The sequence below is a fragment of the Peromyscus maniculatus genome, chromosome 7 (genome assembly GCF_049852395.1).
Source record: "Peromyscus maniculatus bairdii isolate BWxNUB_F1_BW_parent chromosome 7, HU_Pman_BW_mat_3.1, whole genome shotgun sequence".
NCBI classification, from domain to species: Eukaryota; Metazoa; Chordata; class Mammalia; order Rodentia; family Cricetidae; genus Peromyscus; species Peromyscus maniculatus.
In genome coordinates, this window is record NC_134858.1 from 100,965,595 (window position 1) to 100,984,305 (window position 18,711).

General features: G+C 43.8%; 1 protein-coding gene across 1 annotated transcript; it reads right to left on the reverse strand.

Annotated features, from left to right (window-relative positions):
* Positions 1-708: 708 nt before the first annotated feature.
* On the reverse strand, positions 709-17,213 carry Srprb (SRP receptor subunit beta). Its single transcript, XM_006978667.4, has 7 exons — positions 16,996-17,213; positions 16,362-16,456; positions 14,125-14,202; positions 10,370-10,452; positions 4,619-4,755; positions 3,331-3,385; positions 709-1,745 (listed from the first exon to the last, which is right to left on the reverse strand). Exons 1-7 carry the CDS (start codon positions 17,141-17,143, stop codon positions 1,532-1,534), a joined length of 810 nt encoding a protein of 269 aa, XP_006978729.1. The 5' UTR covers positions 17,144-17,213; the 3' UTR covers positions 709-1,531.
* Positions 17,214-18,711: the final 1,498 nt, after the last annotated feature.

Consider the following 18,711-nt stretch of genomic DNA (forward strand, 5'->3'; position numbering starts at 1 on the left):
CCTCATCACCTCTTTCTGTACTGATTCTCCCAGTAAACAGAATCACTGTTCCCCAGAAAAAGGCAGGAGTCAGTGAACACATGTTCTTTAACTGAAACATCTTTTTTTCCTGGGCACCTATTATGAGGTGAATATCGTTCATGCTCCATCTCACTTGACTAATATGAACAGCAGTGGCCCAAGAGCAGTAAGAATCCCAGCTGCAATACTTCTTTCTGGTGGGAACTGACAGGGTCATCTCCTGACCTACCCATTTTGTGGTCTGTCTCATACACCAGAAAGAAATGTTTTAGGGTGGGGAGCCCTGAGTACTTATGCTGGGAATAGCAGCGATCTCGGAGTGTGCTGTCAGCCCAAGTGACCCACAGGAGGCCATGTGGTGGCAGGCAGAGGCTTGGGCTGGGCTGCCCAGGGAGCTCCCCGTGTGTTTATCCTGGGACTCTCACTGGTCCCCAAGGCCAGCGCAGATGCTCTGTGCATGCTCCCAGAGCACTGCACCTCCACTCATGGTGTCTCTTTAGTGAGGCCTGTCTCCGAGTTCAAGAGGAGATGAAGAGTCTGTCTGTATATACGCAGCAGTCTGTAGGCTCAGGTAATCTAAAATTGACCTTGAATCCTAGTTCAGCTTAGTGCTTTCAGATAGACAGTTATTTATCAAGATACCAGTTGTTTGTAAAAGCAATAAAAACACAAATTTTAAAGACAGCATTACTTTGAAAAGGCAAATTTTTTTAAAGCATGAATGAATACACACTTAAAAATCTACACAGTGGACTTCTCTGTGTTGTTCCACGGCTTTTGAGCTGAGGTGGCAGACACAACAGGAGCTGACCAAGTAGCACCGGCAGACAGCCCGGGGTGGGGGGTGGGGTGGGGGCTCACCACCCGAGGCTGCAGCGTGCGGTCTCCCGGCTCTCCCCAGTTCCTCTAGAACACACTAAGCCGTGAGTGTCTGGGGAGGTGGCTCTTACATCCATCATGTGAGGGCGACTCTAGAGGTTCCCAGCAGGCTTTTGAACCCAAGCTGGAATGGAGATAAGTCACTGAGCCCATGAAGAACACACTGTCAACTGTGCCCTGTGGTTCTGAGCCTGTCTTCATTGTAACTACCTTTACACCTGAGACGTCACTAAGAACAGACAATGAATTATGCCAGAATACCAGGGGCAACTGGAAATTAACTGGTTCCACACACAGGCAGGTCTGGTTCCAGGAAGAGAGACCGAAGCAGAGAGGCAGGGGACAAGAACTTTCCAGATCAACCTATTCTCGTGGTAAGGTCTCTGTGCTGTGTCACACACTAAAGCAGTGCTACACCTTCCGAAGGGAGAACAGGAGAATTAAATAAGGACTAGCTGAGAAAGGAGCTGAAAGGGAGGGACATGTACTCTCAAGCTGGTAGAACTGTTCTAGAACACGGAGATGCTGCAGACACATACATGCCCTGCCCCTCTTTATCGGCTCCACCCCAGCACAGCCCTTCCCAACTGCCAGTCAGTCACAGATGAAGGTTTGCAGCCAGGGCTGCTCCTCAGGCAATCTTGGCCAGCCACTTCTCCAAGTCCTGGATGTCAGCAGTGCCGGCATCCCCTCGTCCACCCTTGGCACTGCACTCCAGGAACTCCACTTTGAGGGGCAACTGGGAGAATTCAAATTCTTTGCCTTTCTTTCCCAGCTGAGCAGGTGCAGGACTGGAACTGTCCAGTGTGCTGGGAGCAGCAGACCGGGTGACTCGTAAGGTGTTGCTGTGGAGCAAGGGACAAGTCGGAGGCAATCCGTTAGTTCCCATTGAAGACTGATAGGCTGAAGGTCACTACTAACATGCTGACTTATCCTTTTTATCCATGAACCACTGTTTCAGACACACAGGTGAGATGGATCCAACCTGTCTGTTAGCCAGAGCCAATGGGTTAAGAGACCCAGGTCACACCAGCTCTTTAAGCCTGGGACCACTTCTAAGATCTCCTGAATAACAGCATAGAAAATACAGTTTTAAATGTATGCTGTATTATAAAAACTCAAGTTTTGGGAACTTCAGCACAGGGAGATAGGGAGCTTTTTACTGTGAGTCTTCTTGGATAGAAAGTTCATACATCCACAAACTTCAAAGTCCCATCGATCCTGTTCATTTGTAAGGAGGAAAACTGACCCAAATTAAGTCATTTTCCTGCGAGCTACTGGTCCTATTAGAGAGCAAACAGGCTGCATGCTTACTGACTTTCTGTCAGGGATTCAGTTTTTTTTTTTTTTTTTTTTTTTTTAGCTGAGGACTGAACTCAGGGCCTTGTGCTTGCTAGGCAAGCGTTCTACCACTGAGCTAAATCCCCAACCCAGGGATTCATTTTTATAAATACTAGATCCGACTAAAATGGCAAGCTGGGCCCATGCCTTTAATCCCATCACTAGGGAGGCAGAGGCAGGCTGATCTCTGTGTTTGAGGACAGCCTGGTCTACACAGCGAGTTCTAAGATAGCAAGGGCTACATAGTAAGACCCTGTCTCAAAAAAACCCCCCCAAAAAACTGTTCCTTTTACAAAAACAATAAGAAAATGTAACTGGTTTTACTGTGTTGGTCTTTTCTTCTGTGAACAAGGTTTTTAGTTCTTAGAAATCAGCACAGCACAGAAGGTTGCTAGATTCCATAACGCTCACTGTTTCTCACTCAACTTACAAGTTTTTCAACACTAAAAGATGAATAATATTGCCAATAGCTTGAAATCAACATAAGAAACTAGAAAACAGTAATGTAGATTTTTATATTCTTCCTAAGTGTTCTTGTTCTGTTAACAATAATTTCCAATGGCTATAATTTAAATTTTATTTTCTGGGACAGGCTTTCACTATACAGGCCAGGCAGGCTGGGACTACAGCTGTGCAGGACCACACCCAGCTTCCAATGGCTTTTCATTTTTTTACCTCCTTTTTCCCCAACCCTCAGTTTTTATTTAATGTTACTATTTTGTACATATTATTTGTACCTTTGAACACTGTTTTACATGCCTTGCTGTGTGAACAAATACCTTCATTGACTGAAATAAAATTATTCTAAATGTGGTGTTTTAAGTCTTTAAAACCTTCCAACTATAAAGAGTAACAGTGATTAAAACAAAATGAACTAATGGTTTCAGTAAGTCATGAAATTTTAAAATAGCTATAAACATCTCAGTAGTTTTTATAATTCCATTAATTCTTTCATAAATTATTTAACACACATATTCCATACTAATCCTGATTATAATTTTGATAACCATATACAACCAAAGGTGACAGACTTCAACCCTTGAAAGCTTAAGTGTCAGGACATTTTACCAGGAATACATGCACACTTACAGTTCCTTTTCAAGCTGCTGCTGAATTAACTTTGCTGATTTTGCCATTGCGATATCTGGGAAAAAATAAGAGCATTGTTGTAGTTTAAACCAGAATGTGTCTTTTCCCTGAACTTCTAGCACAGACAGAAAATCCCTATTTATACCAGGAAGTTCATCTCCCATCCCTTTGTTAAGTCATGCTTTATTGCTATTTCTTTCTCTGTCAAAGTAAATGCTATATTTGTGGTTTTTTGGAAAAATGCTTTAAAGCATTAAATGCAATAAAACATTGCTTTAGTGATATAATGACCTTGAAACTAATTAAGTTTTCCACACCATACAAGCCTTTGAATACTTCACTTGTCCAGTCAATCTAAAGAAAGCAAGCTTACCAGCACTGTGACTGACAGTTGATGAGAACACACTACCTTAGCTCCCACACACAGCCAGCTAATACTAAGGTGCTGTGGTGAGCAGGAAGTACACTAGGTTAGAAACCAGCCCGGGAGGGCACAAAGCCCAAGCCAAATCAGTCCTGACTGCCCTCCTTACACAAAATAGAGAAAGAGGTGAGAGCTGGGGCTGGAGAGATGGCTCAGCGATAAGAGCACTGACTGCTCTTCCCGAGGTCCAGGGTTCGATTCCCAGGACCCACATAGCAGCTCACAACTGTTTGTTCCTCCAGTCCCAGCAGATCCAAAGCCCTCTTCTAGTTTCCTCAGGCACTAGGTATGCACATTGTTCAGACATACAGGCAAAACAATCATACACATAAAAAAATTTTTTTTAAATAACACCCACAGCAGGTATTAGGATTAAAAAAAAATCACTTCTGAAAAATGCTTCAGGCTCTTAAGAAGACGTGGAAGAGCTCTGAAAGACTACCTATCCTGCGTTACTTGAACTGGTCTCAGAATTGAAGCCTGGCTGACCTGAGTGTGAGCACCCAGAGAAGGGGCTGCAATTTCCTCTGGTGGAACTGCTCAGTGGTAAAGCATGTTTGGAGGAGAGACCCCAACAATCTCTCCAGAACAGACAGTATGCAGCCTCACAAACTAACATTTAGTGAAGCAAAATAATTTCTAATCTTTAAAATAAAAAACACTGTATAAAAGGTATAACAACACAGCCCCATGGCTGCCAGCCCTTAGGACAGCCTGGTAAAAAGACTGGGAAAGTAACAGAAATAGATTAAGATTTATCCCTTAGTTTCTGAACACCCCGCCCCCCACACTCAACATTAACAACTGCAGGTAAATGAGCTAACAGCAATCCCACACCAACCCACTGCCATCGCCAGGAAGCACCTTGCTTATTGCAGGCTATTAAGAAGGAGGGTGTGTTCTTCAGACCCATGCTGTCGATGAGGACCTGATACAGAAACTCGGCCACATCTTTCACCTCCCGCTGGAACGTGGCACTATCCACCACGAACACCACAGCCCTGTGGGGACAGTGAAGAGGAAGAGGCACATGAGCACACACAGTAAACAGGATCTCTGATCACTCTAGACTCAGCCCCGTCATACAAACACACAAGTACACATACACACACACATGCAGCGCACACACACCTTGACATCGACATCATCATCATCACTATAATATAATAAAGCTGTTAAGAAACTAAAAGGACACTGGAAATACAAGAAATGACATCTGCTCTCAAGGACCGGGAAATCATCGACAGCCCACCATGGAGTAAGAACAAAGAGGAAGACATCTGAACAGGACCCAGTGGAAGACTAAAGGACGATGGGAAGCTGAACTAACCAAAGAGACACACAAACTAGGCACAGACTGTGGGCTAGAGGAGTATGCTGACAATATGAATAAAGGAGAAATTCGGAGAGGTGAGTCAGGGAAAGCCAGGTCAGAGATGACAGACACACTGACCTGGAAAGCTTATGTTTTCCTGTCCTACAAAGACTACGGGTGCCTAAGTGGAAGAGCGACAACCCCTGAGAGGTAAGTCAAGGAGAAGTACCAGCACGTGGGGCCTAACCTCAGGCAACAACAGTAACAATCATCCCGTACCAGAAACAAAGCCATCAGGGGTAATGCATGGGAACTAAAGACAACAGGTCCTAGGGTCAGGGGCTTGGAGGCCCAGATGGAGAGAGACGTGCTGTGGCTCACAGGCCCCGGGTAGCCACACCAAACACCCTGCACAAAGCCTCCAGTTCAAAGGCGGTCTAATGGAGGCTGTGGTTAGAAAAACATTTCCAAAGGAACCGAACACCTCGTCGTCTCCAATGCCTCACAGCTATCGTGCAGCAGTCGACAAAATTCCCCCTGGAGTGATAGCCCTACCCAGAAGATTACATAAAACCTTGGCCAGATTCATCAAAGCTCCATGACACCAACAGATGGAAGTAACTCTGTCTGGAGTCTACCCTTTACTCCTAAAACAACAGAGACTGTCAGCCTCATCAGTGACACCCATTCCCTTGAAGGAGGGGTTCTGGATCAAAACATAGATGAAAATACGCAATTACAAGAGGGGATACCCAGAAGCCCCAAACTGGACTCATAGAGATGCAGCTCGGTTGGTAGAATGCTCGCACAGTAAGCACAAAGCCTTAGATCCCATCCCAGCCAGCCTAAAGCCAGGCCAATCGCATGCCTGTAATCCTAGCACCAAGGAGGTAGAGGCAGGAGATCAGAAACTCAAGGTCAGCTTTGGCTAAATAATGAGTGCAGGGCCGGTCTGAACTGAGTGAGAGCCTGCCTTCAAAAAAACAAGGCCATAATAGTAAAATATGGTTAAAATTATTGTAGAGGATAATACAAGAAACAAAAAGAAACAGGTGGACTTTTAAAGGGTATATCTAAAAGACTACATTATAAAAATAGTATATGTAATTAGCAACTCAGTAGAAACTGAAGCAGAGATGACGCTTAGCTGAAAGATCACAGCAAACGCAACACAATCTGAGGGGCTCACACAACACTCAAGGGAAAAGGCCTTGTTAGATAAACTAGCAAAGAGATGGCAGAGAAGGATCAAATAATGTCAGCAGAGTCCCAGGCTGAGACAAGTAAGAAGCGCAGACAGTGCCATCTGTTGGCATCACAGGGTTTGATGAATCTGGCCCAATTTTTATGCTAATCTTTTTTCTCTGTTTTTTTTTTTTTGTTTTTTTTAAAGATTTATTTATTATGTATACAGAAGAGGGTGCCAAATCTCATTACAGATGGTTGTGAGCCACCATGTGGGTGCTAGGAATTGAACTCAGGACCTCTGGAAGAGCGGTCAGTGCTCTTAACCTCTGAGCCATCTCTCCAGCCCTATGCTAAGCTCTTACTTATTCCAGCAGTGTCCACTCGCATCCTGTAGCTGTGAGGCATGGAAGCCAGGTGTTTCCATTTCTTTCGGAATTATTTTCCAGCTGTAGCCTCCATTAGACTGCTGTTAAGTGGGAGGCTTTGTGCAGCGGTTGGTCCAGTTGCCCAGGGCCCGTTAGCCACTGCACTTGAACAGATGATAATGTCCTTTAGCGCAGGGTGGTACACTTGAATTCCAAACACCATGAAGCCAAAGGCAGATGTCCCATAGGGAAATGACACTGAGAAAAACAGAACTTGAAAGGAAGGAGCAGAATTTGGCAAGGAGCAAAGAAATCACAGCCAGCAGGTCCACTTAAGTAACTATTGGATATAAGAGAAGTAGCAATCCCTGGCCCTTACAGTGGGGCATCCTCAAATAACAGAAGGTCTGGGGAAGATCAAAACACAGGCGCTTACAATTCACCAAAAGGAAAGGAGTACTGATTGGATACTGCAGTTTACTGTTTAAAATGGGGCAGGAATCTATCGAGTAAAAATAATATACTTTTAAGTCAGCAGATGGGGAAAGAATCGTAAGTAGAAGGTAGAATGTTTTAAAATGTCCCGTGGAGCTCAAGAGATGGCTCAGCAGATAAGAGCAGGAAGGTTAGGTTCCCGGCACCCACATCAGGCAGCTTGTAACTCCCGTCTATGGGATCCAGCACCATGTTCTGGCCCTTCAGGCACCTGTACATACATGATGCACAAACATACACATAGGCACATGCACATAAATTTTTTAAAAAAATCTGAGAAAAAGAAAAAGTCACATACCATAGTAAAAGTATTTTCAACTCCCTTGTATTATGACTGAAGTTTCTGTGAACTTAGTTTTATCTTTATATGCTACATACTCTATTGATTTAAGACACTTGGATAACAGTATAACTATACTACAAACTGTAAATTAACAATAGAAAAAAAACTGGTTTTGAGATAGTTTCACTAAATTGTATAGGCAGGTCTCAAACTTGCCATCCCCCTGCCTCAGTCTCCTCCGCAGTGTGTGTCACAGTGCTCAACAAGAGAGAAAAGAACACCCAATTATGGCCAAATTTAGCAGTTCTAGATATGTCTCAATTGTCTGAGGAATAAAAATCACATTCTTGTCGATGACAAATTGCTCGTCACCATCTTTCTGTGGCAGGAAGCAATGACAAAGTCTAAGTCTAGAATGCTCAACAAAAAGGAAGCCAGGACACCATCAGTCAGAACCATGAATACCTCAGGCACAATACTGCCAATTAAACTATCACAACATATCTCCAAGATGCTTTCCAGATTCAGCATTAAAATATGCCTTCACGTCACTGAAATGTATCATACAAATTCACCTCGTTAGTTTTTAATCAGTGTTAGATAGCAAACATGAAGAAAGCATTTAAACTAGAGCGTACAAATTTTAGGAAAGAATTCAAGAATCAATTGACAGGATGACTTACACTAAAAATAGTTCTTGAGGCACTGTTTTAATGTAATTCAAGAACAGACTTGCTAGGCCGACATGCTGCCTCTAGCTTTTTATACAATGGAGGTAAGGACGGTTTCTATACCATGGTTCCTATAAAGTGGACTGCTCCAAACCCACCAGTGGAAAAATACCCAGCAAACAACTTACAAGACTGCTTGTAAGAGCATGCCACTCCTGTAGGGGTGAGGAAACCTCATCATCCCAAGCCTGGTACTGTGACACTCGACTCAACTCTGAGCCTCAGACTCCCAGTCAGCAGCTGGTGTAGAAATTGCCTGGGACTTCAAGACAGACCAGCACTTTGGGAGTACAGCTACTAGTGCTTTACAGGAGCCAAGCCAGGCCTCTCTGGCTGGCCTTTTTGAAGACACCAGTTGTGCGCTATCCATGTGTAATCGGAGTTTTTCTGTCCCAACTGCCCAGTCCCAAATAACTGACTCAGAGGCCGAATATAAATTATAAATGCTTGGCCAATAGCTCAGGCTTGTTACTAACTAGCTTTTATATTTAAGTTAACACATATTCCTTATTTACACTCTGCCACATCGCAGTACCTTATTTATCAGCATGGCACATTCATCTCCTGCTCCGTGTCTGGCTGGCACCTCCTGACTCAGCCCTTCTCCTTCCCATCATCCTTAGTTTGGTGCCCCCCCCATACTTCCTGCCTGGCTACTGGCCAATCAGCATTTTATTAAACCAATTCAAGTGACAAATCTGTACAGTGTACAAGAGGATTATTCCACAGCATCCATGCAAACAATTAGAAGTTATGCCCAAAGATATCCAGCTAGCATGCCACTGCACTATGTGCAAAACATGCTTAAAAATCTACAAGAAACCAGGTGGTGGTGGCACACACCTTTAATTCCAGCACTCAGGAGGCAGAGGCAGGCAGATCTCTGTGACTTTGAGGCCAGCCTGGTCTACAAAGCGAGATCCAGGACAGGCTCCAAAGGTACACAGAGAAACCCTGTCTCAAAAAAACAAAAACAAAAAAAACAAAAAAAAAAAAAAGGGAATTTCTTCTTGATGGCAAAGAAAGAAAGAAAAGCGGGGGGGGGGGGGGGGGGGACACACACTTGCTAGATGTGGTGGCACACATCTGTAATCCCAGTACTTAGGATAATTAGAAGTTCAAGGTCATCTTGAACTACATGAGACTCTCACAAAGCCAAAACCAAGCAAGCAGGCAGGAAGGAAAAGATACTTAGTTTACATACATACAATACCTGGAAGGCTGGGGCAGAAAGAGCTTACAGGGCTACCTGAGCTCGAGAGATACTGCCACCTTATCAAAACAAAAAGAAAACCAAAAGGAGTAATGTTTTGAGCTTAGCATTTTCTAGGATCCATCCTAGCCTTAAAAATTCCTTTTCCAAAAAAAAAAAAAAAACCTCAGAAGTAACTGCTGAGCATATGGTTTCTTTGGGGATAATGAAAATATTTTGCAATTAATTGATTGCAACAGTTGCACAGCCCTGTGAATGTAATGCAAACCAATAAATTGTACTAGCCAAAAAAAAAAAAAAAAAAAAAAAAAATTCCTTTTCCAGTCTGGTGGTAGTACATACCTTTAATCCCAGCACTCAGGAAGGCAGAGGCAGGCAGATCTACAAAAGGCCAGCCTGGTCTACAAAACGAGATCCTGGATAGCAGGGCTACACAGAGAAACCCTGTCTCAAAAAAATCAAAAACCAAACAAACAAAATTCCTTTTCCAGATTCTAATAGCTCCAACATATCTTTAAACATATCTTCAGAGTTAAGGGCCAGAGACATGGGTTCAGTGTGTGTTCAGCTCTTGCAGAGGAACTGAGTTCAGTTCCCAGCACCTACCTTGGAAAGTTCACAACCACTTGTAACCCCAGCTCCAGGATATTCAACATATCTACGCATGTACCTGCACACAGGTACACATATACCACCTCACATCCATATAGCTAAAAATAAAACATTATTTTTTAAACAGTATTTTCAGAGTTACCACGAAATTTAATCATGTTAATGGGAGTAACACTCCCTGAGCAACACTCCCTGAGAAACTCTCCTTAAGCCATGCCCCAACTTCATGATCCTAGTACCCCAATGGTCTTCTACAGGTGTATGACCTTTCCACCCCAGAGCACCATGGTGTCAGCATCTTCTTTTGTTTTGTTTTTTTGGCGTCAGAATCTTAACAGAGAAAGCAGCATGAGTGGATGCCAACAACACATAATAGACTTGAACAAACCCATGTCACTTCCTCCCTAACTTACCTGGCTGAAGACTTAAAGCGATCTAAGAACTGAAGCCTCAAGCTCTCATGTCCAGGGAGGTCAATCAAAGTCAGGCTATTGCCCTGAGGACAGCAAGAGTGAGATCAAGTCAGCATTTGGTCCAGTTCCAGGTTCACAGGATAATATCACCATCAGATCATGGGCAGCACACTGGTGCTGCACTAATGAATCAAGCAGATAGATGTCTGTGGAGCACTTCCTAACAGTAAACACTGATGAAGAACACAGTGCTTGCCTAGGATGCATGAGGCACAGAAAAAAAGGGGGGAGGGGGCTGGGGGAGAGAGGTCAGTTGGTAAAAAAGATCTGAGTTTTAGTTTAAAAGCCTACATAAAAAAATAAATAAAAAATAAAAAGGCCCAGTGTGGTGGTACTTCACCCCAGCACTGGAGAAGCAGAGACAAGCAGATCTTTGAAGCTCTCTGATCAGCCAGCCTAGCCTACTTTGTAAGTTCCAGGACAGTGAAAGACAATGTCTCAAAAACCAATGTGTATGGTATCCTCAAGAACAACATACCCAAGCTTGATCCCTACACACATACCTGCACTCCCCACATTACTGTCCCCCACATACATACATACAATCATACATATATACATACATAAATAAACAAAACAATGGCAAAAGCTCTGGCAATGAAACAGTAAGCATAGTTCCTGACATGACATGAATTATGAGGGACCAATGCAATATAAAATTATGTAAGATGTATAAAATTACAATGTTAATACATTCTTGTTTGTTTGTTTGATTTTTGTTTGTTGGTTGGTTTTTTGAGACAGGGTTTTACTATGTAGCTCCTGGAACTCACTCTGTAGAGTTAGGCTGGCCTCAAACTCAGAGATCTGCCTGTCCCCCGCTCCCGAATGCTCGGATTAAAGGTGTGCAACACCCCCCCACCCCTGGCTTAATAAATGTTCTTAAGAGAATAGAGACACCTTACTGTCTGAAGGATTAATAAGCATGGTCTACCCAAGGCTTAGGAAATACACCAATATGAATATAAGCAAACCCATATACACAAATAATGTAGTTAAAAACATACAATTTATAGTACACATTACAATTAATGAGATTCTCAATCTTAATGAGATATCCATAATTTTGACTTCTGAGTTTTAGATATTGTATAATAGATACACCATTTATTTGTTCCAATGCTGTCAGTATCTTGTTCCAATTGCTGGTCCCCTAATGAGGAAACTCACTATACACCCTAGGAGGTGCTAGTCACCATGCTAGGACCTCATCGTTGGAACATATGTTATTGTAGACAGAAATGACAAGAGTATCAGGTGTGGTCTGGTACATGTATCAGAACCATCCATCATTTCTCACACTGACCTTATCCTCAACCAATAATGACCAGGGTGTCTGCAGGAGGAAGTCAGTACCACATATAGACCACCGAACCCTCTGGATTCACTATGCCCTTTTGGGTAGCCTGTCCAGACCTTCACCGACAAACATGTCTAATAGCTTTGCTGCTTTATGTGCTGGTAAGAGCCCGGAGAGCACACTGGGGTCTAGCTGTTTCTGAAGCAGCACTAGCACTGAACCACACGGTGTTAGTGATCCAGAAGACATCACTGGGTACATTACTGCTTAGACTGGAGCAGACACCAGGGAACAGGACAAGAGACAGGAAGAAGGGATGAGTGTTCTTTATGTTCAACAAAGCACAGTGCAGGCTCATATGCCTAAGGGAACGTTGCCTATCAACTTTAATAAAGTATTTAAAATCATTTAACCCAACATAAAGTATTATTTCAGATTAATTTATTTTTATTTATGTGTATGTATGTATAAGTAGTATGTACATGTATATGTGGGTGACAGTGAGGACCAGAAAGGGGTGTTAGATTTCCTGGAGCTGAAATTACAGGCAGCTGTGAACTATGGGATGTGGGTACTAAAAACTAAACTCCCAGTACCCTGGAAGAACAACAAGTGCTTTTAACTGTTGAGGCCCAGAATCAGGCTACAAAAATCCACCAATACCAAGCCACCCTGGAACATCACCTTCCCTCTACACCCCCAAGAAACCATATATGCTCTGTACCCTGTTCAGTTTGCTGCTGCTTCTCACCTAGAGGCAGCCACCCTCCTGGATTCTTCCTTCCCAATAAATCTCAAGTGAGGTTTGTTGTGTAGGGTGACATTTTCGCTGGAGAGAGCCAGAGCAGACAGACTGGAGCAGAACTGTTAACACTTTTGCTGGGGAAATTTTCCCCAGCAGGGCAGAGTTGTTAACACTCTGGGGGACCTAAGCAGAGCTGTAACACTTCTCCAGAGCAGAGCTGTGACAGCCTCGCTGGGAAAACCCTCCCCTTGCTGGAGCAGAGTTGTTACACTTGCATTGGGAACCTTTCCCTGGAGGAGGGCTGTAAGCTGCTACGCTTACAGTGACCTTGTGGTATTCCCTGGCTCCTAGCTGCTAGGAGACCTTTTCATCCAAGCTGCAATGCTTACAATGAGACCTTGTCTTAAAAATAATAATAGTAATAATAATAATAATAATAAAGTTGTTGATCAGAGAAGTACCATTGTAGAAAAAAAAGTTGTCAAATGGTTGATCCTTTTATTTTCTGACAGTGCTTAATTCTTAAGGCACCAAAAAGGGGAAGAACAGGGTCTCTAAACTCAGAACTCTAATTCATCCATCACCTATCCTTCCATCCCTAATTGGCCACTGAGCCCTCAGCCCTCCCTCACCAAAGCTGTTAGCATTGTAATCAGCTTGGCAGTTACCATCTGCACCCTGCAGCTACACAGGCATGCAACAAGCCATTCTTCTCATTCTTTGGGGGTATTTTTGAAATGTACAATATATATCCATCACAACAATGCTCATAAAAGCAAAAGATTGTAATGCCACTAAATATTAACAATGTTCTGACTAAAAATCTAATTATGAGACAGCTTCTAAAGAAGTCTGGGTAGCAGAGACAGAAAGGGAAAACTACTTTTTTTTTTTTTAAGACAGGGTTTCTCTGTGTAGCTTTGCGCCTTTCCTGGAACTCACTTTGGAGACCAGGCTAGCCTCGAACTCATAGAGATCTGCCTGCCTCTGCCTCCTGAGTGCTGGGATTAAAGGCGTGCGCCACCACTGCCCGGCTGGGAAAACTACTTTTAAGCAAATGATTAGCCTATGTATTGCCTCTTGTAACAGAAAAAGACCCAATGCCCACTGAAACTCATAGTAAAGATTGGCAAGGACAGATCGGCTATGAAGACTATGTTTTTCATAAAAGTAGGCTACAAATGATACCTACATCCTCGGACTACTCCACTCAGGAAGGTCCTTCCTTGACATGCCAGGGTGCTAGTTAGCTTTGTCAACTTGACGCAGCTTACAGTCATCTGAGAGGAGAAACCTCAACAGAAGAAGTCCCATCAGATTGGCCTGTGGGCATGTCAGCAGGGTCATTTTCTTGATTGCTACTTGATATAAGAGGGCCCAGCCCGATGTGGGAGGTTTCATTTTGAGGCAGCTGGTCCAGGGCTATGAAGAAATCAAGCTAAGTAAACTAAAGAGTGGGCCAGCAAGCAGAATTTCTACATGGCTCCTGCTTTCAGGTTCCTGCCTTGATTTCCCTTAATAATGGATTATGACTTGGGAGTGTAAACCAGATTAAACCCTTTCCACCCCAATTTGCTTCTGGTCAGAGTATTTTCTAGAATTCACAGTAAGAAGAGTGTCAGATTCTAAAACATTCCACAGATACCTTACCCTGTTATTGTTCACTTTGTACGCAGCAGAACTGTCGGTAATGGAAGTCTGTGTGTCTCTGTAGTGGCCAGTTAGCAACTGTAAAAAACCAAGATGGACGAGATCTGGGTAAGCACACTACAATAACACCAAACCTAATTTAAAGAATAACATTTCAATTCTCTCAAGCATAAGGTCAAATGAATGAATGCTACTTGAAGTAGCTGAAAAGGATCGTACTGATTTATTTTTAACCTGTAGAAAAATATAATTAATTATGGGCTTTATTCCTCTTTTTTGCAGTGCTGGTGATCTAACCCAAAGCCTCAGACATGCTTCAAAAGCAACTCTAACAATGGGTGACACCCTTGGCTGAATACTATTTTCTTCAAACTACAGCAAGGGTTCAAATTCACTGACCTGTAAACATTTAAACTACCAAAACCAATTCAAGGCCTGAGGAGATGTGCAAGCCTGCCAATCTGAGTTCAGATCTTCTGAACCCATATAAAAGCAGATCTAGTGATGCACACATTCATAGCTCTAGTACTCTGGTGGGAGGAGGTGTCAGGAGAATTTCCAGAAATTCAGACTTGCTAACCTGGCACAGCAATGAGAGAAAACCAACACCTGTCATCCTCTGACCTCCATGGATGTGACAGGGCACACACGTGTGTACATACCAGCACTCACACACATGAACACACACACAAAGGATTAAATATAATTTGTACCCTCCAAAGGCAGAGTGGAAATTCTCCATAGTAAAACATGCTCAGTTAAAAAAAAATATTGGCTATATAAAGCTAAGTATTAGTAAAAGGAAGCCTCATCAGCTTAAACTACCAAAGGAGGATCATTTTTGTCATGTCTTTGATAATGCTGAGTTGCTCAGAACTGGCCATGCTGCGACTATTTCATGTCCCAACAAAGGTTATTGGGTTTCCTTTATTCTTTTATTGATTGCTTAGATTTAAGAAAGTGATGAAGAAAAGTAATAAAGCAGGCTAAACTTAAAAGCAAATGCCTGTAGCCATTATATTCTGGTTAGCCCAAGAAACTGACATGCATCCTTTAACATGTGTATGTGTACACTGGAGGCTGACATTGGGAGTCGTTCCTCTCCACCTTGAGGCTGTGGTCTCTCACTGAACCTGGAGCTCACCAACCAGCAAGGCTGGCCAGCCAAGGAATTCCAGGGATCCACTGTGTGTCTACTGGGATGACTGACAGGCACCTCTGGGCCTGGCTTTTAGGTGGATTCCAGAGATCCAAACTCAAGCCCTCACTTTACCAGGCAAGCACTATGGACTGGGTCACCTCCCCAGCCCCTGATCATATATTCTTAACCATATCACCTGCCTCGGCAAAGAAGTTGCCCATGCCACTGACAAGTCAAGTCCAGCATCCAGCTTCAACATTTCCCTCTCATGCTTTATACTAAAAAACCTATCAGCCAACGTACATGTCACATGTCACATTCAGCGACAGTGAACTTACTGAGGAATCAGCAGCCTGGGATGCAAATGCCTTTGCCCAGTCTTGGCCCAAATGCAATCCCAACACTGCTGCACAGAGTGTTTGGTGAGAACCACTGAGCTATACAGAACTCACAACACAGTTTACAAATGAGTAAAATATAGTGTTTTGAATTTTAGAGCAGATTAAGGATGCTAAAGTGATTTTAAAAAAAAGTATGCAAATATTCCAAAATTCAAAACATCCAAAATCTGAAACAACGACGAAAAGTCTCTGGTAAGCTCTCAAAAGGGTTCATTACCCATCAATAACTCTTCTGGCATCTTCACCCACAGAAATATATTTACATAAGACCTTATAGTAAGGGCTAAATGTGTGCATGTGTGGAGGGATGGTTACAGGTTTTCCTAGAGTCTTTTTGTATTCCCATGTAAGAAGAAAATTAACTCCCAGGGCTGGAGGACGGTCAGCTAAGTTGGTTAAGAACACATACTGCTCTTGTAAGGGACCTGAGTTCAATTCCTAGCATCCACATCAGGCAGCTCACTCCACCGAATATACACATCTGGCCTCCACAAGCACAGGCACTCATGTGCACATACCCACAAGCATACATATAATTAAAAAAAGAAAAGACCTTAAAATACATAAAGTATTTTTTAAAACTTGTTCCAAACTTGCTTAGTTTCCTGTACCAAATAAGCCACAAGAGGACAGGAATACTGAAACGCCATGACAATTTCTATTACGTTTAACAGAGGTGGAAATCAAAGCATTACCCTGACAAACAGCAACGTTTTCCCAGAGTCACAAAGCCCAACGAAGAGAACAGCCCTCTGACTGCTCTTTCTGCTCCAGATGAACTTCCAGAAAACTGCAGGTAAGAGAAAAACAGCCTTCATTTTCAAGGGCATTAACAGGCATTTACGACAAAACAACGCATTCATTGTTATAACCCATGAGAGTCGTTGTAATAGTTAGGAACCCTCTGAGTGCCAGCCACATCGACTGTCAGCTTTTCCACACCTATGTCCCTCATCCCAACTGTGGAGACTTCAAGTACCTACAGAACGATGAATTTTGAAGAAAAAAAATTAATGGCTTGCTAAATTTGATTTGAGGATCTCTTCTACCTTAGTACCCCAGTAGCCCAGAGCCCAGCTCACAGATACAAGCAGCTCAAAGTTGGTGTGAGCGATGGAGGCGGGCGCACTCGGCGCTCAAGCACCCTGGGGAGCCTCCGGCACTCCTGTCCCCAGAACCAGGTCACTTCGGAGTCCCCGTTCGACGCTGCTGGGTTCTGGAGGGCGGATGGCAGAAGAGGGGAGCCTCGCCGCCCGCCTCCCAGGCCTGCTGCAGCACCGAGCCCCAACTCCGCCAGCCCGCCTTCGCCGCGACCGCCCGCCGCCTCACCCAGCGTCAGCAGGACCGCGAGCAGCGCCACCGCCGCGGAGAGCAGCGTCGGGTCCCTCTGCTGCAGCTCCTGCCGCAAGGAATCGAGGTAAGGCTGGAAGGCGCCCCCGGCGCCGTCCCCCACTCGCCGGGTATCCGCGGAAGCCATGAGGAAGGTGAGTTGTCTTCCCGGTCCGCCTAAGCGACGTGGCCCTAGACTCCGCGCTGCGATGGGGCGCGGAGCATCACGGGAGTGGTAGTTCGTAGGTGGGGGGCGGGGCGGGGGGCGTGTCTTCCCGACTGCCGGCCGTGAGGAGCTCCAAGTGCCTGATGGGAGTTGGAGTTTTTTAGTTTCTAGAAACCGATTAACTGGTCTACGGATACACCTTCATTCTTTGGGATATGAATTTATCGACTCTGTCTTATTTGTGCGTTTCCCCGCCCCCACCCCTTACATTTTAAATTTTATCTTTGGAGAATTTCATACACAAATATGTGTATTAGTCAAATCCACCCCTCTACGCCCATTTCTTTTTGATTTTTGAAAGAACGATGAATTTAAGCGAAGTTAGTGGCTTGCAAAATTTCATTTGAGGATTTCTACTCTGCCTTTACACGGGATGAGACTTGTGAAACGTTTTACCAGAGTATAGTGTGGCAAGAGATGTCACAGGTCGGCCATTTGAGGCCTGGGGTAGACGAGTTCTCCCAGTTTCTCAAGAGAACTTAATTTATAAAAGATTTTCGTGGGAAATCTTCTACTTAAGATTTCAGCAGGTAATCGAAAACATTAAAAAAAAAATGTGTGCTCGAATTTAAAAACACCTCTACGGGTCAGGAGTGGCCAAGCCTAGAGGGCTCTGTTTGCAGTCTCTGTCATTAAGCATGTGTGTGATTTAAAGTATAGGTTTGACTGGGTGATGACATGAGAAGTCAATGTTCCTTAAAGACTAAACAACTTCTTTACAATTCCACATTGCCACACAAACCCCAGTTCTGAGGCACCAGGAAGGGAGGAAATAGGACTCTCCCTTTCTCACAGTGTGGCTAGCAGAGAGTGGCTAGGCAGAAACATTTTTGATTGGGTAGGAAATGAAACAAATATGCTAAGGTTTGCATTTGGAAGGTTCCCAGTATGAGTTAGATGCACCACAGGTGAAATAAGCACAATTCGGGCCACTCATTGGCCTTGTCATCACCAGATGCTGAGTCACTGGTTACAAACTGTAAAAACTGATTACAACGCTCATTTAAGCAAAAGTGGCAGAGAACCAGCTGCAAGGGTCTGTGGGACTCAGACCTGAAGTGGTTTGGTGTGCTATGCTGAAGAATCTTGAGTTTATTCAGAATGTAACAACAAGTTGAAGGTGATGTGTTATAGAATATTATTTTATGGTGTGTTACTTTTGTTTATGTTGCATTTGTTTAACTCTGTGAAGCAGTGTTACTGTGCCTGTCTAAAACACCTGATGGTCTAATAAAGAACTGAACAGTCAATAGCAAGGCAGGAGAAAAGACAGGGAGGGCTGGGAGGCAGAGAGAACAAATAGGAGGAGAAATCTGGGAGGAAAAAAGAAGTAGCCAGAGAAGGAGGAGGACTCCAGGGGCCAGCCACCCAGCTACACAGCAAGCCACAGAGTAAGAGTAAGATTTACAGAAAAGAATGGGGAAAAGCCCAGAAGCAAAAGGTAGACAGCATAAATTAAGGAAAGCTGGCTAGAAACAAGCCAAACTAAG

Coding starts and splice junctions, on each gene's coding strand:
- Srprb (XM_006978667.4), bottom strand. CDS start 17,143: ATGGCTTCCGCGGATACCCGGCGAGTGGGGGACGGCGCCGGGGGCGCC. Junction 10,453..14,124: donor ACAAAGTGAACAATAACAGG/GTAAGGTATCTG, acceptor TGCTGTCCTCAG/GGCAATAGCCTGACTTTGAT. Junction 1,746..3,330: donor CAGCAGCTTGAAAAGGAACT/GTAAGTGTGCAT, acceptor CTTGCTCCACAG/CAACACCTTACGAGTCACCC.